The 27,948-nt window shown below is 32.0% G+C and overlaps 1 protein-coding gene across 6 annotated transcripts in view; it reads right to left on the bottom strand.

The window, feature by feature from the left end:
- LOC134695720 (protein furry homolog-like) overlaps positions 1-27,948 on the bottom strand; it is a 399,195-nt gene that overhangs the window by 61,846 nt on the left and 309,401 nt on the right. For 3 of the 6 annotated variants that reach the window (XM_063557102.1, XM_063557101.1, XM_063557100.1), the window contains exons 51-53: positions 23,830-23,912; positions 15,044-15,058; positions 3,154-3,351 (exon numbers count right to left, since the gene is read on the bottom strand). In XM_063557102.1, coding sequence (XP_063413172.1) covers positions 3,154-3,351; positions 15,044-15,058; positions 23,830-23,912 — 296 coding nt within the window. The remainder of the gene's footprint in view (positions 1-3,153; positions 3,352-15,043; positions 15,059-23,829; positions 23,913-27,948) is intronic. The other 3 variants (XM_063557103.1, XM_063557104.1, XM_063557105.1) reach the window with 3 other exon arrangements.

Here is a 27,948-nt window from a genome sequence, read left to right as displayed (position 1 = left end):
GTTTCATTTTGGACCCCGATTTGGGACAACTTGAAAACTGGGCCAATAATAAAAAAATCTGAGTACATGTTTAGATTCAGCATATCAAAGAACCCCAAGGATTCAATTTTTGTTAAAATCAAACTAAGTTTAATTTTGGACCCTTTGGACCTTAATGTAGACCAATTTGAAAACGGGACCAAAAATTAAGAATCTACATACACAGTAAGATTCAGCATATCAAAGAACCCTAATTATTCAATTTTTGATGAAATCAAACAAAGTTTAATTTTGGACCCTTTGGGCCTGGAATTTATTCCTAAACTGTTGGGACCAAAACTCCCAAAATCAATACCAACCTTCCTTTTATGGTCATATAAACCTTATGTTTAAATTTCATAGATTTCTATTAATAAAAACTAAAGTTATGGTGCGAAAAACCAAGAAAAATGCTTATTTGGGTCCCTTTTTGGCCCCTAATTCCTAAACTGTGGAGACCTAAACTCCAAAAATCAATCCCAACCTTTCTTTTGTGGTCATAAACCTTGTGTCAACATTTCATAGATTTCTATTAACCTAAACCTAAGTTATAGTGCGGAAACCAAGAAAATGCTTATTTGGGCCCTTTTTTGCCCCTAATTCCTACAATGTTGGGACCAAAACCCCCAAAATCAATCCCAACCTTCCTTTTGTGGTCATTAACCTTGTGTAAAAATTTCATAGATTTCTATTCACTTTTACTAAAGTTAGAGTGCGAAAACTAAAAGTATTTGGACGACGACGACGACGGCGACGACGCCAACGTCATAGCAATATACAACGAATTTTTTTTCAAATTTTGCGGTCGTATAAAAACGATCTGATTCAAGCTTAAATATGAAAAATCTATCAAATATGACAAAAAAACGTCACTTCGCACATGGTTTTTGTCAAAAATGAAAGTGGCCGCATCCGTGTTCATCCTCAACCTTTATATATGTTAAGTATTATCATCAAAATACAACTTACATTTCAATATTATGGATGACCACAAATGCGGCCACTTTAGTTTTACACGGAAATAGTCTAAAATTTAACTAAAATGCTAGAATTGTGAAGATTTTAGTAATTTAGCATGACTTAATGGTGCTAGTATCCGATATTTGTGCATTGTGTTGTCAAAAACAGCACATATTTGTGTAGCAGAAGCATTCCACTGTTCAACCAAAAGTTTACATTTTAACAATTTTGTAAATCTGCTATTTTTTGGGGCCAAAAAGGGGTCTTACTGGACCTACTCCTTTTACAGAATTGTTATTTACTGTGCCTGGAAATCCAGAAACGATCTTTGTAAACTTATCAATCCTTTAAAAAAAACTAATTCTAAAAGGTTACCAATTTGACACTGTAATTATATCTTTGAATTTTGTTTTTATCAATATAAGTAAATTACGTAAAATAACATTTAAAAGCAAAATAAACATTGATGTTATATACATATGTATATTCATGGCTCTACAATCTGAAGATACTTTGGCATTGCACAAGGTCATGTTTTTCTCTTACTTTTAATGAAGTCTTATATAATACTAAATCCTTTAGATATCAGATGCTAACTGATAAATTATAGGCTTTATATGGTCAGGTTGTTGTCTCTTTGACACATTCCTCATTTCCATTCTCAATTTTATTTGGTCATTATTGAAGGGCATTCAGTAACCTACAGTTGTTAATTTCAGTGTCATTTGGTCTCCTGGGTGTGGTGAGTTTTCTCATTGGCAATCACACCACATCTTATTTTTATGTTTACAGATGGGCCCTTTATAGCTTGCTGTTCGGTGCGAGCCAAGGCTCTGTGTTGAAGGCCATACATTGACCTATAATGGTTAACTTTTATAAATTGTTATTTGGATGGAGAGTTGTCTCATTGGCACTCACACCACATCTTTCTATATCTATGTAAGGTTGCTTTGATTTTTTAACAAAATTCATAAAAGCAAACTTGAGATAATATGATTAAAGAAACTTTGTGAGCACACTCACATACCCCAAGCCCAAACATTGCAACTGGGAAAACAAAATCTCACCAGATACATTGACTAACTCCAACATAAGTTAAATGAAAACAAAATCTCACCAGATTCATGGACTAACTCCTACATAAGTCAAATGAAAACAAAATCTCACCAGATTCATGGACTTACTCCTACATATGTCAAATGAAAACAAAGTATCACCAGATTCATGGACTAACTCCTACATAAGTCAAATGAAAACAAAATATCACCAGATTCATGGACTAACTCCTACATAAGTCAAATGAAAACAAAATCTCACCAGATTCATGGACTAACTCCTACATAAGTCAAATGAAAACAAAGTCTCACCAGATTCATGGACTAGCTCCTACATAAGTCAAATGAAAACAAAATCTCACCAGATTCATGGACTAACTCCTACATAAGTCAAATGAAAACAAAATCTCACCAGATTCATGGACTTACTCCTACATATGTCAAATGAAAACAAAGTATCACCAGATTCATGGACTAACTCCTACATAAGTCAAATGAAAACAAAATATCACCAGATTCATGGACTAACTCCTACATAAGTCAAATGAAAACAAAATCTCACCAGATTCATGGACTAACTCCTACATAAGTCAAATGAAAACAAAATCTCACCAGATTCATGGACTAACTCCTACATTCGTCAAATGAAAACAAAATCTCACCAGATTTATGGACTAACTCCTACATAAGTCTAATGAAAACAAAATCTCACCAGATCCATGGACTAACTCCTACATACGTCAAATGAAAACAAAATCTCACCAGATTCATGGACTAACTCCTACATAAGTCAAATGAAAAAACAAATCCTGTGGATATGGACATATACATATTACATCCTCATGAAACTTTTATTCTTTTGTGTGATGGAAGTTGCATGGGATATAAAAATAAAATTATTCACTTGAAAGAGAATAGTTTCACAGAAATGTAAGATTGCTAAGGATTTTTTTTCAAAATATCCTCTGCCAAAGTAACTTACCAAATTACAAGGTTAGCTGAGATATTACTCTAGTATAAGTTCATACCCAGTCAATTGTACATAAATATAAACCAAATACATACTCATATAAATAAACTTATCTCAAATTCTACATATCATTGGAAAGAATTCTACTACTACCTCAGTATCAGCTATTTTCTCTTCATGCAGGCTTATACTATCACTAGGTGATATTGGGGACTCAGCTAGACTCATAGCTCCAAGTAACTTCAAGTCAGGAACACTACCAAATTGTGTATGCCCATTACTTCCTGTAGGTGTCAACATTTGTAAAGAGTGTCGTCTGCTGTCAGGCAGAGTGAAGAAATCATTATCCTGAAATCAAAATACTGTTATTAATCATTATCCTGAAATCACAAGACTTGAATAAATCATTATTCTGAAATGACAGGACTTGAATCAATCATTATCCTGAAATCACAAGACTTGAATAAATCATTATCCTGAAATCACAGGACTTGAATAAATCATTATCCTGAAATCACAGGACTTGAATAAATCATTATCCTGAAATCACAGGACTTGAATAAATCATTATCCTGAAATCACAAGACTTGAATAAATCATTATCCTGAAATCACAGGACTTGAATAAATCATTATCCTGAAATCAAAATACTGTTATTAATCATTATCCTGAAATCACAGGACTTGAATAAATCATTATCCTGAAATCACAGGACTTGAATAAATCATTATCCTGAAATCACAAGACTTGAATAAATCATTATCCTGAAATCAAAATACTGTTATTAATCATTATCCTGAAATCACAAGACTTGAATAAATCATTATCCTGAAATCACAAAACTTTAATTAATCCTTATTAATCATCATCCTGATAACACAATACTTTAATTAATCATTATCCTGAAATCACAAGACTTTAATTAATCATTATCCTGAAATCACAAGACTTTAATTAATAATTTTTGACTCTAGTTCATATTGGTGTTAAGCAGTTTGTATTTCTGACTTAAATATTTTTTCATGAATTTAGACATTAAGCAAAGGTTATTAGATTTTATCTGATTGGTCCAATCTAGAATAATGCAATAAGCAATAAGATTATTTTTTAAATATTAATAATATCAAAATGTGTCCTTTTATCATTGTCCTTTTATTATTGATTTACTGTAATCCATATTAATTGTCTCTGATTTCTGATAAACATTGAAACAGTTTATGACAAATAAATATGTGCCAATCAGTGGCAGATCCAGATTTTTTTATCAGTGGAGGCCCATTGACTACCTAAGAGGGGGCCCACTCCAGTCATGCTTTAGTGATTCCCAATATAATCAAACAATTTTTTCCCACAAAAAGGGGGGTCCGGCCACCTGGGCCACACCTCTAAATCCACCTCTGCAAATCAGATTTAGAAATATTTCTCAGATCTGCAGACCAAAAAGAATTGTCCTTTTGTTACACTGAGTGAACAACTTGATGCTCATCTTGTCTATATCTACTGTTAACACATGCCAGTTCTGACATGTGTACCCTTTTTTAAACACTCTCAATAAAGTTTTCATTTAAATGTGTTTCGACAGTGTTTTCAGTATAAGGCAATTGTTCACATCCAAATGACTTTTGTCTCTAGTGAATAGTTGTCTCCATGGTAATCATACCACATCTCTGTATTTCTATATGAAGCTCTTATTTTTCTTTAAAAGCAAAATCTTGTACTTATTCCAATAAATACATAGGATGCACTTGTGTGACTTTACAATCAAAGTTGTACTTTAAAGTAATAAAAAAAAAATGACATTTCTTGCTAGGAAATTGATTAAAACCTCTCTTAAAGTTAGTCTTCTATTATTTGTACTCTTTTTAATCCTTAAACAGTTGCATGATTCAATAATATTTTGCCTCATTGCTAATGCTAGGTGTAAAGATACTGACAACAACAAGTGCTCACTAGGTAAAAATGTGTTATTTTGTCCTTTATTGCAATCAGCTATTGTTTGCTGATCTGTAGATCTCATTTCATAGTGGCATGTTTTGCATGCCTTATACACATGCTTACAGTATATGATTGTTTATTTATCAAACTTTTTTTTTGCATAAAATCATCATCATATTGACTTACTTGTAGAACATATTTTATCAATCTGTTTTTCTTTTTTAAAGTTTCTATTTTAAAACTTATATGACCCTGTTTACACTAGCGAAAAAGATTGATCTTTACTGAGATCGATCTTTGTTCTAATGTAAAAGGGAAAGATCGATCTTCAATCCGACTTAAAAAGTCTACCTCCAGAGGTGGTTTTAAAAAGATCGATCTTATTTGAATAGATACTTCTTTAAGTGTAAACGCTTAGATCTATCTTGATCGATCTTTCTTCAAGTGAAAATAAAGCTGTGCATGTTCGGCGCAAAATCACACGTGTTCAAAATGATGGATGGATTAAGAAAAGTAAACATAGATACCGCTGTTTTGATTATCTTCTAAATCAATAATTTCTATTTCTTGGCGGCAAATTCTCAGCTTCAAATGCATTGGGCCATACATTTTTAGCAAGAGACTACACACATATCTTTGTTTAATGACTTGTGATTTATGAACCAAAATAATAATTGATAAATTCAAATCTGCACAGGTGGAAACTATCAGAAACACCAGATTGTCCCTTGTGCGGAAAAAGAGGAACACTTCAAATTGTACTTTCAGGATGCAATATCACTCTCACACAGCGGAGATATACATGACGACACAACCAAGTACTCAGGGAACTTGCTGAAGTGATAGAGAAACAGAGGAAAGAGGCAAACCAAACTAAGAACAAACCTTTGAAAATCCAGTTTGTGAAGGAGGGGGAACTCGGCCAGAAAAGAAAACAGAACATGTCTGCAAAGTTAAACACTTTTCATAATCATGCCGAACATGGACAAACATTCGTGTATCTGCTTCTTCATGATAATAAGGGGAGAGATAGGAAGTATCTTTATTGAAATTGCAAAGAATATTTTCACCATGAGTAACATATACATTGGTATTAGTCTCTCAAGAAGCAATTTTGTCAGCAAGAAACTTGAACAATTTCGTTTTTTCGTTGTCATCTTCACAGAGAAAAAACTACTAGTACCCTTGGTGTTCTACCAGAACCAACACCTTTCCATCTGCCACAAGAACCTTTAGTAAATATCAAATACAATGTCTACTTTTGAATATCTATCTATGCAAGATTTTATATAAGGCAGTATGACATCATTAGTATAATCATCAAATATTTTGCCCAACTTTTGACCCGGAATTAACCATTGCTACCCCACCAACGATAAATGCGTCCGAATTTGGATCAGCAAATCACAGAATGTTTCAAGTAAACCCATTTGCAGCGATTTAATACCACTATTTCAAGTGACACCCTGAGATAAAGGCGGAGGAGCAGTTTAATTTTTACGGATAAAGAAATATTCTAAGTAAAACTGTCTACTGTGACAAGAAATGAAAAGTCAAGAGGAGATATCGAAATCACTTTTAAGGTTCTCTAGCTTTGTTTTTGACAAAGAAGTTTTGCATTTACTTCAAAAGATCTTCGTATTGTTTGGACCAATATTTTGGAGTTTATTTACATATCTCATCTGTTTCTGGATCAACAATTTCCTAAATGGAGCATTTTTTTTTAACAAATCTGACGACTCTTCCAGAAATGAATTTCCAGACTCGTTCAACACATTACAAATCCTTAAAATCTGTTTAAAGAAATCTTTTTGTGTTTTCGAAGAGTCTTCATTATGTCGTTCGTCTGTTGTAGAATGACCCAAACCACTACTTCTTTTAAATTCATATTCTAGTATACAGACTCCTGGTCCAGCTATCATCCATTTGTCTAAAAGTGATCTTTGGTTAATCCTATGGCACCAACATCGCCCTTCACAATTGCATTATTCTGTTTTTGTGCATGATCAATTGTGTAATAAGAAAGAAATGTGCTGGTCTTACGTACAGTGAAATTATCATTTTCAAATTCCATCGCCACCTGTGGGTGTTTTTCGGTATGGGAAGTCATATCTCAGTGATGGGTCAGTAATGATTGAGCATAATTCACACGATCAAGACCTAAAACAATATGCTATCATGCTTTATATGGACTGTTTGAAAAGTATGAAATCTCACTCATGAAATGAGCATAATACCAAAATCAAAAGAAGTTCTTAATTTATAATTGAACGCCAGGAATTAAACTGTGGTCGAGATGACTCTATTTCCTTACACCAGTCTTTTAAATCACTGAACACCACAGAGTCATGACATAATTATGTATTCTGAGTTTAGCTTTCATAATCTGAAATTAACAATTCAAGCAGACTACATGCGTTTGTCTGATGGGCCTGTCTAGTTCTAGATACATTTAAACATACATAAAAACAATCTGACATTCTTGGTGTTGCAATATTGGCTTCAGTAAGGCAACATGTACATCCCCTTTCACGAAATATATCAGGCCATAATAAATAATAGGTTTGTTTGCCCAAACGCTACCTACCCAGAAAAAAGCTGCCTACTCAAATTCTTTTATTGTCCTGATTTGAAGAAGTTTTTTTTTAATCAAATATGCATGAAGACTAATAAACATCTGATACTTCAATTACTTTTTTTGAAAAAAAAAGAAAATGCCTACCTACCTACCCACTGTCTTAACCTTGGGTAGGGTTTGGGCAAACCAAAATATTTTTAATTGTGGCCTCATCCAGAGTTTTATAACAAGTCCTTTCAATGTGCAATTCACCAAATATGACGATACAATTATCTTTTCTGTACAAATCAGGCCATTTCCACTGAATTTCAAAAAGTGGCTGATCTGCAGTTACAATTGATGTTTTTTCCGGGATTAACCACATTTTCGCCTTAACCATCGAATATCTGAGAATTGCCTGGTAGTGCATACAAATCGCTCTTTATGTCTTTTAATAGTTTGCACATGCGCAAAACTGTTAAACACATAATAACACGTATCATAACCTTGAAAAATGTTATTAAACCAATTCATAATATTATTAGAAATCCCCAAAACTCTAAATATATATATATGGTAAATAGTTCAAATGTTTTTGAAAGAATTTTGTTACATGTTAGCGCATGCGCAAATACTGGATGTGTCAAACATTCATTTTTAATTAATATTTGACCTTAACAAACCTGGTAATTGTTTTTCTCGAGCCTTCGACTTAAGTCGAAAAAGCAAGACTAAATGATCCTACTTTCCGTCGTTGTCGTCAGCGGCGGCGGCGTCCACAAATATTCACTCTGTGGTTAAAGTTTTTGAAATTTTAATAACTTTCTTAAACTATACTGGATTTCTACCAAACTTGGACAGAAGCTTGTTTATGATCATATGATAGTATCCAGAAGTAAATTTTGTAAAAATAAAATTCCATTTTTTCCGTATTTTACTTATAAATGGACTTAGTTTTTTCTGCGGGGAAACATTACATTCACTCTGTGGTTAAAGTTTTTAGAATTTTAATAACTTTCTTAAACTATCCTTGGTTTGTACCAAACTTAGACAGAAGCTTGTTTATGATCATAAGATAGTATCCAGAAGTAAATTTTGTAAAAATAAAATTCCATTTTTTCTATATGGACTTAGTTTTTCTGCAGGGAAACATTACAATCACTCTGTGGTTAAAGTTTTTTTAGAATTTTAATAACTTTCTTAAACTATCCTTTGTTTGTACCAAACCTGGACAGAAGCTTGCTTATGATCATAAAATAGTATCCAGAAGTAAATTTTGTAAAAAAATAAATCCATTTTTTCCGTATTTTACTTTTAAATGGACTTAGTTTTTCTGTGAGAAACATTACATTCACTCTGTGGTTAAAGTTTTTAAAATTTTAATAACTTTCTTTAACTATCATGGGTTTGTACCAAACTTGGACAGAAGCTTATTTATGATCATAAGATAGTATCCAGAAGTAAATTTTGTAAAAAGACAACTCCATTTTTTCTGTATTTTACTTTTAAATGGACTTAGATTTTCTTCCAGTTAACATTACATACAGTCTGCAGTTAAAGTTTTCAAAACATTTATTAGATTCAATAACTATCCTAGATATTTACCAAACTTGGACAGAAGCTTCTTACAATCATTTAGATAGTATCAAGAGGAATATTTTTATTGATTTTTTTCCTCATTTTTGTTGAGTCTGTGATTTACAGCAATAGTAGGCGAGACACTGGGTTCCGCGGAACCCTTACACATTTTTTATTAAAAGAAGTTCAAAGAAATGTTTTCCAGAAAAATCAGTATTTTTCAATGGTCGTGGTGGCCATCTTGAAAAAATCATTTTTTTTAATGGCCAGCAGTTAATTCTTAAAAAGTTTATAATAATGATGCTTTGTGGTAATTTTCATGCTTGTATCATCCTTTGCACAATTCCCTTGATTTTGCTTGCTAATACCTCTCACTATTACATTTTTGTAATACCAGTGGTATTATAACATCCCTGTGGAAGAACAAACACCTGGCATTTTCATGACATGCTTGAAAAGAAGTACAACCTGTCTGAAATCTACACAAACCATTTTATCCAATGAACCTGGGCAACCGTTTTAGCTAAAATCTCATTGTGCAATGCACAGATAATCGCTGTTTATAAAATACTTAGGGGACAGGCATCAACAGAGCACATCATGAAATCTTCTAAAGTAGCTTTAACTGGGGGTGAAAAATCATCAAATATTCATGTTTTACCAAGCAACAGTTCTATAGTGCCTCCTGAAACTATGATAATTGGCCTGTCTTCTACATTACTTCCTCTACAGAATATTTCTACTACTGTCATGAGTACAGAACATAGTTGTTTTACTTATAAAGTTGGACAAAATACTCTATCTACATCTACAAAGAAATAGCAAAGCCCCACCATGCACTACCTTTAAGCCAAATCATCTAAGTTCAACTCTACAAGGAAACAGTACAGAAGACCTTACTAAGTTGTAAAACTTGTGTCTAATCCATTTGTCATTTTGAACAATAAAAATTTGTTTAAATTACATTACAGAAACATTTAATGAATCATTGCAAGGCGTCAATCAAAATTCTACTGAAACTTTCATAAACACATATCGTACTAGACTTACACCTTATTTATAGGAATAACAGAACTGATTTGTCATAGAACATATTCTTTTTTAGAGTTTGGTTAATTTTTTTAGACCATATCACTTTATTCCATACCTTCTTACTTTATTCTTACTAGAATTCAGAGTGTAGTTTTAAGTATGTAAAGTGTTGTTGGAAGAATTTTGTAAAATATTGAATGACTGGAGAAATACAGCAAAAGTTTAATAAGTCATAGGTTATTAGGGACAGGAAAATGCTTTTTTTTATCCCCCCTCCTTTATTTCCAATATTCCCATTTTTCTATCAATTTCAATATGAACATACATTTAGTATGTTATGAACATTCAAGTAAGGAGCCTGTAATTCAGTGGTTGTTTGTTTATGTGTTACATATTTGTTTTTTGTTCATTTTTTTGTACATAAATAAGGCAGCTAGTTTTCTGGTTTGAATTGTTTTACATTGTCAGTTCGGTGCCTTTTGAAGCTGAGTATGCGGTATGGGCTTTGCTCGTTGTTGAAGGTCGTACAGTAACCTATAATTGTTAATATCTGTGTCATATTGATCTCTTGTGGAGAGTTGTCTCAACATGGCAATCATACCACATCTTCTTTATTTTTGTAATCAATGAATTTTGTAAAATATTTTTAATGACTGGAGAATTTCAGAAAAGGTATCAAAAGTTCACATGAATATTTTTAGCACTTATCTGTATATTATGAACATTCATTACTATATAAATATAGTGTATTTACTTTCAATTCTAAGTTTACTAATCGATCCATTATGTGGTCATTGATATAGTATACAGACCCTCTCTATTTAATAAACTCTGTGACTGCCGTGGATAGTAAACTTGAAAATGATAGCAGATAGAATTCTGAAAATACACTTTATTCTTTGTATATGTATGTTCAAAGTATACAGAAAAACGCAAACCGGAAGTCTAATCTGACTTAAAATTTGACCAGTGACGGGACAATATCCCGATGCCTTTTTCTCGTTTTTCTTCAAAGATAACTCAATTTGAATAATCATATGAATGGTTGACAAATGGCACTATGCACTGTACCTATAGGACACAGAGGCATGATTATTAATTTATTGTGGAAAGAAGAGAAGCGACACCCAAAATGAGGTCTTCTCCTTTAATAGAAGTATAGATTTATCATTTATATTTCAAGTTTTTTTTAAAGGAAAACAATTTTTACAATTTTTAAAAATTTTGTATGAAATATTAGAGAAGTATAAACATATTTCATTTGAATCAATAATTAACTACCTGATGAGTGCCTTGCATATAGATGTCAACCAACCAGGAGAATTTTCCACACACAGACTGGTTAAAAGGTCAACTTATCTTTTCAGCAAAGGCAATAAATTAAGGTTACAATGAGGCAGTGTGTTTCTTGGTTTGTTCTTTAGCACATAGGATTTAAGTAAACAGGTTGTGAAGGGATTGCTGGTTGCCCACAGGCATATGATTTGTATTAAGTTTTCTTTTTTATGGATCACTTCATTGGGTTGTATAAAGGGAACATAGTTATTTAGCAGATAGCCTGGCAGAACTTAAATATAGTAAAATGTCTATAAAGTTGAATAAGTCTAATGATGATTTTGCAATATTTTCTGTTCATTAAGTTAATAAAATCAATGGTAACCAGATTTATACAACCGCAGATGTTGAACCCTGAACAGTTGGGGCAAGTATGGACACAACATTCAAGCAGTATTCTGCTCTAAATTTGGATTGTGATTAAAGAGTTGACACAGCATAGGTTTCAAACACAGAATGAATGTGGTCTAATGAAATTAATTTTTTTTTTGCAACAATAACTACTCATTTAAATACATCATAAAATACTGTGCAATTGAAAATTTCTTGCTATTGCACAATACTTAATATTATAATTTTGGATCCTGATTTAGACCAACTTGAAATCTGGGCCCATAATCAAAAATCTAAATACATGCTTTGATTCAGCATATCAAAGAACCCTAAGGATTCAAATTTTGTTAAAATCAAACTAAGTTTAATTTGGGACGGCTTTGGACCTTAATGTAGACCAATTTGAAAACAGGACCAAAAAGTAAGAATCTACATACAAAGTTAGATTCGGCATATGAAAGAACCCCAATTATTCAATTTTTGATGAAATCAAACAAAGTTTAATTTTGGACCCTTTGGGCCCTTGTTCCTAAACTGTTTGGACCAAAACTCTCAAAATTAATCCCAACCTTCCTTTTATGGTCATAAACCTTGTGTTTAAATTTCATAGATTTCTATTTACTAATACTAAAGTTAATGTGCGAAAAAACAAGAATAATGCTTATTTGGGCCCTTTTTTTGCCCCTAATTCCTAAACTGTTAGAACCAAAACTTCCAAAATCAATCCCAACTTCCTTTTGTGTTCATAAACTTTGTGTCAAAATTTCATAGATTTCTATTTACTTAAACTAAAGTTATGGTGCAAAAACCAAATGTCTTCAGACGATGTCGACGATGCCAACATGATACCAATATTTTCAATTTTTGTGGTCGTATATTACAACTCAAATAAGGAGTTGACAACTGATTGAAGAAGGAACCAAAGAGATCAGAAGTTCATTTAAGCTATTCACAAACAATTATTCCCCTAATTTGTTAACTGATATCCACTGACAACAGACTTCATCTGTCCATAATGTCTGTGTTATCACATATATCTAGGGTCATTAGTCCTCAAATTCTGCAATTGCCTTTTCACAAAATATTAAAACTGAAATTTTTAGTGATTTTTTTTAACTTTAGAAATTCATCCTTGACACATAATCAGCCAACAGTTTTAATCTGACAAAAGGCCTAATAGTACATGCAACTAGTAGATTATACTGTTAATTAATTGTCTTTTAAATTACATCCCAACTCCTTTGTTCTAACAGGGGAGCACCCCTACCAGATCACCCCAGTTTGAGTTTCTTTCTTATGCATGCTTTCCTATGTTGTGTAACATTTTGGAGGGAATGTCAAATCCACTATAAAACTTATAATTAAATATACAATTATATGGAAAAGACTATCTATCAAAATTCATGTAGAAAAAAATCCAGTGTATATGCTGGGATTCGAACTCAAGACCTTTAGCATATCAAGCCACAACACAACCACTATACCAGGAGGACTGGATACGAACTGTCAATAACTTAACATACTTAAAGGAAGCAAGATACTTTTATATGTGGGGCGAGTTGGCAGACCTTTATTAATTGGGGTTTAAACCCTTTTCGTTCATAAGTGAGTTGTCAGTGATTGTTCAGTTTGATTTTACACTTTTTCAAAAGTGGGGCAAGTCGGTTAACAAGAGTAGGGCGATTTTTTTTATAAAATGTCGATATAGGTTGGGTCGATAGGCTAGTGGGGCGAGTTGACATTGTTTGATATCTACTCATCGTGTTAGGGGGTCAAACAGGGTATAAATCATACAGTAATTTATAAAGTATATTATGATGGTTGTGTGGCGTTCTAAACTAAATTTTAAGAATTGTAAATGTTTTTTCGGCTAATCTAAAACAGCTGGGATGTAAAATAGTTATCCCACTCGGACTTGGTGTGTCAGTGTAAGATCACCCTCTGGCCTCTGACAAAAATGATGTATATATGAATTTATGAAATAAGATAAGTCATTGAGTCAAAAAAGGCTCAATTAATGTATCACTTAAAGTATGGTGGTTAAAGAGGAAAGGGAAGGAGGAGGTAATGATGGTGTCTGTATAGTAGAATTCTATTGCTACTATAATATATATAAATCTTTGTCATAGAAATTGACTTTTTTTCACCAGGAATCTGTTGAAATATGCTTTCATTTTTTTTAAACTCAGCATTAAAAACAGAAATTAAAATAGAAATTGTACATAAGAATGATTAGAGATAGTCAAAAAGTATAAACATATAACAAAATAAAATTCACTGAACATTGCTGAATGATTTTAGTGCTAAAATCATCATGGCAAAAAACGATTTCATACAAATAAAAACATTCATCTATAGTGAAGATTATTGAACTACTTGTACAGTTCAGATTTGGTGAAGATTATTGAACTACTTGTACAATTTAGATTTGGTGAAGATTATTGATCTATTGTACAATTTAGATTTGGTGAAGATTATTGATCTACTTGTACAATTTAGATTTGGTGAAGATTATTGATCTACTTGTACAATTTAGATTTGGTGAAGATTATTGAACTACTTGTACAGTTTAGATTTGGTGAAGATTATTGAACTACATACAGTTTAGATTTGGTTAAGATTATTGAACTACTTGTACAGTTTAGATTTGGTGAAGATTATTGAACTACTTGTACAATTTGGATTTGGTGAAGATTATTGAACTACTTTGTACAGTTTAGATTTGGTGAAGATTATTGATCTACTTGTACAGTTTAGATTTGGTGAATATTATTGAACTACTTGTACAGTTTAGATTTGGTGAATATTATTAAACTACTCGTACAGTTTAGATTTGGTGAATATTATTGAACTACTTGTACAGTTCAGATTTGGTAAAGAATATTGCACTACTTGTACAGTTCAGATTTGGTGAAGATTATTGAACTACTTGTACAATTTGGATTTGGTGAAGATTATTGATCTACTTGTACAATTAATTTAGATTTGGATAAAATCTAATTGAAACAGACTTTTAGAGGTAAGTTATGTTTTATTGAAGATTATTTTGTATTAATCAACATTGTGAATTCCAGCAAGTAAAACTTGTCACTTGTGGATTGGATGGTTTACTTAACTCATTGAAAAAAAATGTTCCTGAAAAATTTCATTAGAATAATCAATAAAAGGTTGTTATATGTGCAAAGAGTGACTGGAAATAGAGATGGTTTGAGTATTAAGCAGATTGGAAATAGAGATAGATAAGTACTAAGCAGTTACTAGTCTTCTTACCTTGTTCATGGAATCCTTTAGAGAAAAGAAAACGTTAATTCATTAGTTAAGCAGTAACATGCTACACCTTAGTTTTTGTAGTATCATTTAATATCAACCCAGAAAAATAGTGTTTCCAAGATCACAAAGTCACTGGCCATATTTCCTATATGTATATCTGTTCATGCTTTGTTATAGGGAAAAAAACAATTCAGATCAAACAAGGAAATACAAGAAAAACAAAGAGGACCAGGGTGATAAAGCAATAAATGTGTTCAATATAAATAATCAAGTTAGAAATAAATCAATATAAGATTATTACTACAATGTAGTAAGATAAATGCAAACATAGATTTAATTGTTTGCCATTTGAGGCATTTCTTTACATTTCTTAGAATTAGTTTCTTAATCTTTTGGTACTTTATCCAAAATTCAATTTATTAAGAATATTTATATCATCAAATTATTTACCCATACACCTTTTTTCTTTGTACAATTTCAATATTAAAGCTGCCCTCATATCAGGACTGATGTATGCATTTTGCTGTTAAATTATTGTTTTGAGACAACAACATTTTGTAGACTTTGTTTTGCTTTTAGCCATTGATTTAATTTTGGGAAAAAAGTCTGGAACATTTTATATAACTACCAGATAGGTCAAGGTAAAGGTAACGACCTGATTTAGATTTTTGACACATCTTGATCTATTGGTGGTTCTGCATACAAAGCACAATCAGACAATGTTTAAGTTTTTATTTTTTTTATTTGATAAGAGACTTTCTGTTTTAAATTTTCCATGGAGTTCTATTTTATTATTTTACTTGTTACTATTACACTCTTTTGAAAAGCCCTATTGCATCATGCATCAGCATATCAACATAAGTCAACCAGTAGTTTACAGTATAAAAGGTCAAAATTCAAGGTTTTATTATCATTATGATCTAAATTCAAATTGACCAGACAGAATAATGTTTCTGCATACAAATCAAACAAATGTCAAAGTGACCTTATTTTGATATATGACCCTCTCCACCTTCAATGATACATCAGGTGAAGTTCTATCAAACAAAAGTTATGCATTGGAGTCCCTTTCACAAACAAACTTACAACTAAGATTGATCGTAACTCATGAACAATTCAGTATACTTAAGATCAATCAAAGTTTTTTGTGAAACCGACTAGTTCATGACTTACGATCAATCTTCATAGCGAGTTTGTTTGTCAGAAACCGACTTCTGGACACAAATCAGACCACGTTTTACGATCATAGTCAATAGAGCAGAGTGACTAGACAATATGATGCTTCTACATGCAAAGTTATTTGTCACTCTAAGGACTAAGATACAAAAGTTATGCACTGAACACAAATCAGGCCATGTTTTATTTTAGACATTAAAGGTCAGAGTGACCTAAAAGTGTATTGCTTCTGCATACAAAGTTTTGTTGATATAAGTGCTACAGTACAAAGTTATGCACAGAACATAAATGAGACAATAGTTTACCACACAAACAGAGCAGAGGTCAAAGGTGAAAGTCATGGTCAGAGTGACCTGACTTTAATATATTACACACACCCAGCCCATGATGCAAATAAATACTAAGTTGGTCAACAAACGTTTTAAGGTACAAAAATTATGAGCAAGTTCCAAGTTGAACAAGGATTTACTTAAATTCAAGTCGAGGTCAATGTCAAAGTAACTTGTAATAACTATGGTATATGACATGTTCCAAATTCATGATACATCTGCATATATCATGTTTGATTTATTAAATGGAACAAAAGTAATGTTCTAGACACAAATCAGGACAAACAGACAGACAGACAGACACCGGTGATTTATTTATATGCTTTAAATTCTTTATGGTTAGTATAAAAAGTACCAGAGTTTCCTGGCTTTTCTTACAAAGTGACAGTTTCTTTCAAACCTATGAAATCTTTTTTTTTACCTTTCTTCAGTATATATAATATTCTAAATTGTTCCTACTGCAATTTAGAAACATCTTTTTCTAGTTGCAGCAACATTATTATGTTAAACTTTCCATATATTGCTTTTTGATACAAGTTCTACACATTTCAATATCAATGATTTACTGTCTTAAATTTAGTTTTATATCTTTTGTTATAATATGCCACTCTTTAAACACTCTGAAGTAAAATAAAAATAAAATGTATAGTGTATGTCAACTGATCAACCAGGTTATGCTTTATATTCTAATTTACTCCCATGTCATATGCATATATAAATAAACAAGGATTCATTAACAAATATGATGAAAGTCAGATATATATAGATTCTTACATTGACACCAGTGGATTATCGGATTTATCCAATCTCGATAGTTAAATTATCAATTTTAAAGTCCGAGCCGCCTCGGCGAGGACTTTAAAATTTATAATTTAACTATCGAGATTGGATAAATCCGATAATCAACGAGTAACTATGTAAGAATCTGTTTCTCTAATGATTAAAAAGACATTTTCTTTTTTTGTTTACCGAAAATCCCCTTCGAGTGCCTTTCACATTGCACGAAGTTGTCAATTTCATTAACACCTGTTATCAAATTGTGATTCATCCAGTTAGCTAAAAAGGTCATGACCCTTAAAATCATCTAATGATCTTTTGAGATCACCAGCAACCACACGTTGATTAAATTTTTTTATACAATGGGTTCAGAAAGGGATAAATTTCCATAGAATTAGAGAAACCTCTTTATTCTATACAATAGTGGTAAATAAAGATAAATTGCTTGTGTAATACAGTCAAAGGCAATAGTCCTGCATCAGCTATCCCTGATGATATTATATCAGTACTGGTTGAAAAGGTTTCATCACACCTTTAATTATCAGTACTGGTTGAAAAGGTTTCATCACACCTTTAATTATCAGTACTGGTTGAAAAAGTTTCATCACACCTTTAATTATCAGTACTGGTTGAAAAAGTTTCATCACACCTTTAATTATCAGTACTGGTTGAAAAGGTTTCATCACACCTTTAATTATCAGTACTGGTTGAAAAGGTTTCATCACACCTTTAATTGGTATAATATGCGGTAACGTCATCAATGTCAGTCCCACAAAGGCTTTATCAAAACCCTACTCTGTAAGACATCAAGTCAAACCTCTCATTTGTATTATGCCAAACCCATAATCTGTATGACAGCATTTCACATAAAAAACATAAACATGAGGAATACATAAGTGTATTTAATAAGGCTTTTTCAATATCAAACACTGTATCAAGCAGAGACACCTGTAGAACCCAAGAACTCTGTATTATTTATCATATACTTAAGAGCAAATTACTTATAATTTTTAGTCTGATAATAGAACTAAATTTATGTGAATTGATGTTAGGGGCTGATTCATCACATCTGACTATTATTACATGCATTTCATTATAGCTCTCACTTGACACCATTTGCGAGTATGGTCTTGAGAAACTATGATAGTCCATGGGAAGGGGGAGATAAATGGCTGATCCGTGTTAAGAGAAAGCATTAACTCTTGCAGGCAAAAAACACCCTTGTAGATTTTGATAAAGAACAGGCTAATGCCACTACAAGCTAGGCAGCACTCACACCTGTAAAGTTGAAAGGGATTAATATAAGTTGTAATAACTTGTTTCCCAATCCACTATAAATAAATATGTTTAAACTAAACATTATAACATGAAATTCTGGCGTTACTCAGCAAATTTAGCAAAAAAACCCTCAATGGTATGTTTCCAGTGAAAACCATAAGAAAGTTTGGGTACAAAACTATTATTAGGAAACAGAAAAATAATTATGTAGAATTGGTTAGATTTTAGTTTTCTATGTTGTGTCTTGTGTACTATTATTTGTCTGTTTGTCTTTTTCCTTTTTTGCCATGGATTTGTTAGTTTATTTTTGATCTATGAGTTTTACTGTCTCTGGTATCTTTCGACCCTCTTTTACAATGAATCATAGCTTAGACAGTGACTAGATAGGAAATTAGCCTTTTTTTTGAAAATTTACCTTCCTGTGATTCATTCATGACGTCACAAATAGTACTCATTTTTATTTTACAGGAAAAATTAATAAATTTTCATTGATTATTGGACAGGAAACATAGAGAGCATTTTAACCAAAAAGATCTTTTAAAATATTGCTTGTAAATACATTTTACATATTTCATTTGAATATTTAGTTTGTCGATGTCTGCACTCTATGTTTCCTAGTACTAAATTTGGTTAAAATTTTGTCAAAAGCTCTTCTCTTGACCTTAAGTTGGGATACAAAAATCAACTCTTCAGAAGAAAACTTTGACACAAATAGCTATTTTCAACTTTCTCACATGTCTTTTAGTCAACATAAAACAATTATTTTCAAGTAACATTGAACTTTATAATTGGGGCCAGACCAAACTTACTCATTTAGAAAGTTAATTTACAAATTTAAATTTTCTGAATGATAAATATGGTATGAGCAAACAGTCATAATTGCCAGTCATGTCCTAAATTGTAAGCTATTTGTCCTAAATGGGATTGAGGGCAAATTTTCTTTTTGAACAGAAATAATTCAGTCCTTTCATTGACTCAATGTTTAAAATTGGTTTTTTTAATCACAATTTTTCATTTGTAATCACTTGTCTTTGTTCATAATCCCTTTCCTGTATTCCATAAGTTTGATAATCCTGCGGCCTCTTAATATATTGATGACTCCAGAAAACATTGTCTAATTGTAGCTTATCACTTTTGGCCTGTGGTTTTAATTCACACCTGTCATTGAGCACAAGCTCAGAATAATCTTTAAAAAAATTAAAATTTCCTGACAAGTGTATTCATTAATATTAATCAAAATCATCAATTTTGATTTAAACTTTAATTGATGTAGAAATAACAAGTGAAACTGCGAGCTACTGCTCACTGATGATACCCCCCGCCACAAGTGGATAATATTAATAGTGTAAAAATATGCAAGTGTTCGATAAACAGGAAGTTGTTGAGTGATGAATCTGAAAACGCATCACACGGTATAGCTGACTTATATAAATCCTGAAACCAAATTTCAGAAATCCTTGTATTGTAGTTCCTTAGAAAAATGTGACGAACATTTTCAACTTGGCTATCATGTGTAAAATCATACAAGTGTTCGGTAAACAGGAAGTTGTCGAGTGATGAATCTGAAAACGCATCATACGGTATAGCTGACTTATATAAACCCTGAAACCAAATTTCAGAAATCCTTGTATTGTAGTTCCTGAGAAAAATGTGACGAAAATTTTCAACTTGGCTATCATGTGTAAAATCATACAAGTGTTCGGTAAACAGGAAGTTGTCCAGTGATGAATCTGAAAACACATCACACGGTATAACTGACTTATAAAAATCCTGAAACCAAATTTCAGAAATCGTTGTATTGTAGTTCCTGAGAAAAATGTGACGAAAATTTTCAACTTGGCTATCATGTGTAAAATCATACAAGTGTTCGGTAAACAGGAAGTTGTCAAGTGATGAATCTGAAAACGCATCACACAGTATGGCTGACATATATAAATGTTGATACCAAATTACAGAAAGGGTGGATGTGTAGTTCCTGAGAAAAATGTGACGAAAGTTTCATGGGACGGACTGACTGACGGACTGACGGACGGATGGACTGACGGACTGACAGACAGAGGTAAAACAGTATACCCCCCCATTTTTAAAGGGGGTATAAAAATGTATTTGTTCATGAATAACACATGTGCATACCTGTCAACCTGTGAAATCTCAGGTCATACATAACACATACAAACTTTTTCAAGCTGAATTTTAGTACATGTATTAAGGGAACATTTTTTTATTTAAATGAAACAGCTTCCAAAACATGTTCACATGGTTAAGTAATTCAAAATTTTATTAGTTATTATTTCATTGCACTTAAAGCTTTTGATAAAGGAGTAAGTTCGGTAAGGGCTATATTTGGCCCCAATTATAAAGTTCATAGTAACACGCCAATAAATGTTTTAAGTTGCCTTAAACACATGTGAGAAAGTTAAACAAAACTGTTTTTCTCAAAGTTTAAGTCTAAGACGTTGCTATTACATCCCAAAAAAGGTCAAAATCAGGGATTTTGGTGAAATTTGACAAAATGAGCTTAATTTCAACCAGATTAAGAACCAGGAAACATAGAGCGCAGGCGTTGACAAACTTAATATTTAAATTGGACATGTAAAATGTCTTCACAAACATTATTTTAAAAATAATTCTTGTCGACTTATGCGCTCTATGTTTCCTGTCTAATAATCTATTGAAATTTACCCATTTTCATTGATTTTTTTGTGAAAAATCAATATGAGTGCAACTGTTGACGTCAAAGTAACGTAGAAACGTAAAGTTTTCAACAAAATGGTCATTGTATTTACTATAATTTATTGTGATATTGGTCAATAAATCCGAATTTGAAATTTACGCTAAAAAAGGGGGCCATTTTAGGACCTTACTGAGCATACTCTTTTGTGAAACACTGCCTTAATTCCTTTTTTTATTCATATTCATAACATTTCATACAAAGTACTACATTAGATTATCCTTACATAAATGATATTATCTACACCCTTAAACATCGTTTCTCAATTTATATTTGTATTATAACTATATATACAGCCATGACATGTCTGTATATTACTTCACATCAATAGCATTAGAGTATAATGAAATGGGCATGATCGGGCAGAATCAATTTGCGCCAATTGCAGTTTTGAAAAGGTATTAATAGCGCCACTCTCTTTTATTTTGATGGTATCAATTGCGCCAATAAATGAAATGAAATTGCGCCAAATTTACCTGTAAATATTTTTTTACCTATATTGTAAATGTAACCTTTCCACTTAAGATTTAACTGAACACTCATAACATTTAAGAAAACTCACCAAAAAAAATAAATTGCTTAGCAATAGAATATCTTTTTCACGAGTCAAGATGTCAGATATACCAATCAAGAAAATAGAGTCTGAAAGAGGAAAACCGGTCATCATTGTTGAAGAACACAAATTGCGTCAGGCATTTATACGGAAAACTGAAGAAATAAGGTGGAGATGTACAGTTAAGTCGTGTTGTGATGGTTATTCACAGATGAATCGTGTACAATTATTTTGAATGGAGAATTATATTATATTCATGAAACAAATGTCCAGAAATAAGAAAGTAACATTTTGAAAACTGCGTGCAAAAGAAAGCAACCGATGTGTTGTCAGAGCGACCTTCAAAAATAATAAATTCATTACTCTCTAAAATTGAAGAAGAAAATTTAGAAAAGAAAGATTCAAAACAGAATATTGGATGATATTGGTGTTGTTACAATATAGTTGTTATATATAATAAATAAAAATAGATCAAATTGGCGCAATTAGATGATTATTTTATTGGCGCAAATGATACCTATAGTTTAGAAAATAAGGTGGCACAAAAGAAGTATTGGCGCAATTAAGTTGTGGCGCAAATGAGTTACTTTTTGGCGCAAAAAGATATCGCCCAATAAAATAAAGTTAAACAGTTTAAGGAAGTATAGATGAAAAAAATAATGTTCAACTATTTATTTTATAATTGTATTGAGGTAGAAAAATAATGAAATGTAATATTTCAATATGTATTTGCATTCAATTTGTTTTAGATTTCATCTTTTTTACCCCAAAAAACTTAAATATAAGGAATAATTGTGAATAGTGACAAAAAAGGGGAAGTGTTGTAAACCAACAGTGAAATACACAAATTATTTCCAACCTAAACATACCTGCCAACTGTCACTATTTGCAGGGGATTTCCCCCATGGAGGCTCCCAAGTTGAAATTTTGAAAGAGCAATTATGTCCACAATTTTAAACAAAACTATTAATTTTACAATTCAAAGGCTTGTAAAAGTATGAAGAAGCCAAAAAACAACATTTAAATATATTAACGGTTTTGTACGACTATAAAAGCCTTCTTGCACGTAAATCCCCAATGGGAATTTTGAAAAGTTGGCAGGAATGCCTAAAGCTAAGGTAATTGATGTTTATTAAATGTGTGATTGACACCAAAGCTGTCAATTGAAGGCATGCACTTCATGGGTCACTTAATTTGACAGTTTACACAGCTAGCTGAACTTCCCGTTCATGGAAGAATTACGAATGTGACGGTTTTTCAAAGGAAAATCACTTAAAAAATCTATCGAGGGGCTAAGAAATCTAGGTGAAAACCGGTCATTCTTTTAGAATTCCTAGGTTATTGAATTTCCCAGGTGATCCCTCAGAATTGTGAAAATCTTGGGTAACACCAGCAGAATACTGATCAGTTAACAGGTATGCATGTGCTAATTATACGCTTGCGTTAAAATTGTCTTCAGCAAATTATTTTTATAATCATAAAATGCAAATTAATTTCTTGCTAAATTAAACAAGTGCATTTATTCACTGTTATATTCAAACACTTTCTGTCAATTAAATAAGGGACAGGAATTGGGAATTATTCTTTTGTTCACTTTGTACATGGAGACTACCGTGATATACATCTATCAGCATCCCTGATCTTCCAGGTCAAGAAATAGAGCTAAACATCAAATTTGTTGTTCTTTTCAAATTTAATCATTTTTCTTGCAGCATCAAACCTGACCCTCCATCCTTACACCACCAATCCTGTGATCTCTCATCTAAGTTTTATTGACAACAATAGGCATTTGAAGCATGCCTATTGCATTTATATTTGCATATAATTTGAATATTTTTGCAAATGAACTAGAATTAGACATTTTCTGGGGGGAAAAATCAGCATAGAAAGAGTAAAATATGTTCTACAATTTCAAATAAAGAATAAGAGATAAAATTCAAACCTCTGAATCATTGAGCTCATTGTCCAGGAAATCAAAACCTTTGATTGTAAGATTAATATCATTGACATTTGGGTCGTTGTCACCTGCAAATATAAAAAAGTATCTAAATGTTCAAACTTTATAACACTACACTATACTTTTTGGACCTTTTGGATTATAGCTCTTCATCTTTTATATATGCTTTGGATTTCAAATATTTTGGCCACGAGCATCACTGAAGAGACATGTATTGTCGAAATGCGCATCTGGTGCAACAAAATTGGTACCGTTGATTTTATTACAGTGCATTAACTAAATCCTTTGGTAAAACAAATTAATATCAGGAATGTAAAACTTTGTTTGTCACACAACACCTCTGTAATGACTGCTTGTATTAAGTCTGTGTGTATGCTGTATGTCTATAATTACATCTACATACTTTAGTATCTGGTGGATAGTTGTCTCATTGGCAATATGTCATCAAATATGAGATATAAATGAAAGAAATATTCTGTAACATTTTTTCCTTTTAAACTGAATTTGTTTCCTATGGAATAAACAGTAAATAACATTTGTTCCAGCAGCATATCTTATGGTATTGTTTATTGACAAAGATTCCAGCAGAGATATGATTAATGAATACATCTCCTTATTTTAACTGCAACCAGATGCTTCGCAGGGCACAGCTTTATACGACCATAGAAGTCAAACCCTGAACAGTTTGGGTAAGTATAGGCCGGTACATCTAAACACGGCTCATGACACACAAAGTGCAATCAGGACCCTTTATAGTCATCGTATCTGCACACAGGATGGATGTATATATTGGTTATACACTTCTCATTTTAGAGTTAAATTTTGGTAGAATTTGAAATCAAACTTAGAAAGATATGTTAATTCTTATAAAAACAAGAGTGCACACACTGAAATGTCTTGCCTTCTTAACTAATCATTGATATTATGTTGATAGTCGTAAGTATAAAGCTTTATTAAAAACTGTCACATAAACTTAACATTAACCTAGATAGTTAAACAAAGACCAATGAACCATGAAAATGAGGTCAAGGTCAGATGAACCATGCCAGGCAGACATGTACAGCTAACAATGCTTCCACACATTAAATATAGTTGACCTATTACTTATAGTTAAAGAAAAATAGACCAAAACACAAAACTTAACACTGTGCATTGAACCGTGAAATAAAGGTCATGGTCAAATAAAACGTGCGGGACTAACATATAGATCATAAAATTTTCCATACACCAAATATAGTTGACCTTTGGCATATAATATTAGATGAAAAGACCAAAACTCAAAAACTTAACTATAACCACTGAACCATGAAAATGAGGTCAAGGTCAAATGACATCTGCCCGCTAGACATATACACCTTACAGTCATTCCATACAACAAATATAGTAGACCTATTGCATAAAGTATAAGAAAAACAGACCAAAAGACAAAAACTTAACTATAACCACTGAACCATGAAAATGAGGTCAAGGTCAAATGACATCTGCCCGCTAGACATATACACCTTACAATCATTCCATACAACAAATATAGTAGACTTATTGCATAAAGTATAAGAGAAACAGGCCAAAAAACAAAATCTTAACTATAACCACTGAACCATGAAAATGAGGTCAAGGTCAGAAGACACCTGCCAGTTGGACATGTACACCTTACAGTCCTTCCATACGCCGAATAAACTAGCCCTAATGCTTATAGTATCTGAGATATGGACTTGACCACCAAAACTTAACCTTGTTCACTGATCCATGAAATGAGGTCGAGGTCAAGTGAAAACTGTCTGACGGGTATGAGGACCTTGCAAGGTACGCACATACCAAATATAATAATCCTATTACTTATAATAAGAGAGAATTTAACATTACAAAAAATCTGAACTTTTTTTTCAAGTGGTCACTGAACTGAAATGAGGTCAAGGACATTGGACAATTGACTGACGGAAACTTCGTAACATGAGGCATCTATTTAAAAAGTATGAATCATCCAGGTCTTCCAGCTTCTAAAATATAAAGCTTTTAAGAAGAAAGCTAACGCCGCCGCCGGATCACTATCCCTATGTTGAGCTTTCTGCAACAAAAGTTGCAGGCTCGACAAAAATGAGGACAGGTGTCACTGATTACACATCTACTGAGCTGTGTAATGTATGTCCTGTTTAGACGTACCCAGTATGGACACAACATTCAAGCTGGATACAGCTCTGAATTTTGATTGTGATTAAATAGTTGACACAGCATAGGTTTCTGACATTGAATGGATGTGGTCTAATGAACTTAAATATTTTTTATTGCTTTTGAGCAGTTCACTATGCTGTTGAATATTAATCTCCTCAAAAAGAAATATTTAAAGAAATTTTCTTTTTAATTACTGAAATCTGAAATGAGAAAAATTGTTACCCCCTCCCCCCCCCCCCCCCCCATCAATTTTTTTTCGCCTCCCCTTTCCCTTATTCCAAAAACAATCTCAATTCAAATTTCTAATGGAGTTTGCAACAATAACTATTGACATTTAAATACATCATAAAATATTAAAATGTAAAATGACATAGTCATGGTTTAAATTTAATATTACTTAAAGTCATAAGAAACGAGTGACAGATGAAAAATAATGTTCTTTCAATTCTTGAACCAATGCATACAAACATCATAAACTTAGTCTTCTGTGCTCGAATTTATTATTTTTTTTCATGTAAATTTCGTATAATCGTCAATATTTTTTTCAATCGGTCAGTGTTGTTGTGAAAATATGGCAGGTAATTAAAGTTCGTGTTTTGAAGCCGAAGTTTAACGATTGTCACCTGTTTATCAACAATTGACGAAAAATAAACAAAAAAGCATGTAAATTCAGATAATAGTTTATTTTAAGGACATTCATGCATATTGTGGTCACCGGATATTTACGAGATGGGTCACACTGAGGTCACATTGCATACGGAAAATATGTCGGGGGAATTGCTTGCTGGAAGGAAGCAATTCAAATAAGTAAACTTCTTCTAAATATGAATAAATTAAAGAATTTTCTTCAGAAAAAAGTATATGTACATAAGTTTTATAATGAAAACTACCCATTGAGTTATAAAAAACATATGCATTATTTTTTTTTATTTGAGGTTTCTTATGACTTTAAAAGTAACTTCTAAAAAATTATTACAGCTTATCATCAAAACAATCATTATTTCTAAATACATAATTTTCCAAGCAGTGTAAGGGAGGTTATCAAACATATATATATATATACATATAACAGTATTCTTTAAATGGAATTGGGATTACCTCCCTTACACTGCTTTTAAATTGTCTGAATTGCATTTAACCATAAAAACCCTTGTTTTGCTTCTTTTTTGCCCCTTTTTTCCAAATGATTTGTAGTATGGAAACTTGTGGTATAATTTAAGAGAAATTTATATGCTTATACACAAGTTATTGACTGGAAAATACAAAAATGCTTGGGCCCCTTTTTTGGCCCCCAACTTATTGAAAAACAAGAACAGTTTTTTCCTTCTGAAACTGACATTTTGAAGCTGATTTAATTTGGAGGTCATGTTTTTTAACACACAAATTTATTCCCATGGGAACAAACTGATGATGTTATTTTTAACAATTCAAAGTTTGATACCTATTTTGATTGCAACTATCTCACAGACTAAAGGACACAATAGAAACAGTTGTATCTGCCTGATATCTTGACTTACATCTAGAAATTTACAAGGAAGCTAGGTCTGTTGAGGACAAAACTTTACAACAAAAGACACGATTTCAGTTTCTGAATTCTCAATTTTCCATTTCTATGTAGCAACATTTCAGCAACGCCTGCATATGAGGTATATATCTCTTAATTGAAACAATATTTTCAAGCTTGCTTTTAATATCACAAATTCCTTGATAGAGGGTTGCTATTGAGCCATTAATTCCTAGTGGTTAATTTTAGACCTATTTTAGTGACAAAAGTTATATTTCCAATTTTCTTAATCGCACATACCCTTCCAATACATGATATATCTGTTTAATACCCCTCCAATACATGATATATCTGTTTAATTACACAGAATGGACATTAGACAATAGACAATATTTATAAACACAAACACATTTGCATTAAATGGTTATGGC

Source organism: Mytilus trossulus, chromosome 14 (assembly GCF_036588685.1).
Source record: "Mytilus trossulus isolate FHL-02 chromosome 14, PNRI_Mtr1.1.1.hap1, whole genome shotgun sequence".
Lineage (NCBI taxonomy): Eukaryota > Metazoa > Mollusca > Bivalvia > Mytilida > Mytilidae > Mytilus > Mytilus trossulus.
Note: the sequence above shows the minus strand (reverse complement) of the source record. Positions and strands in the feature narration are given on the sequence as shown.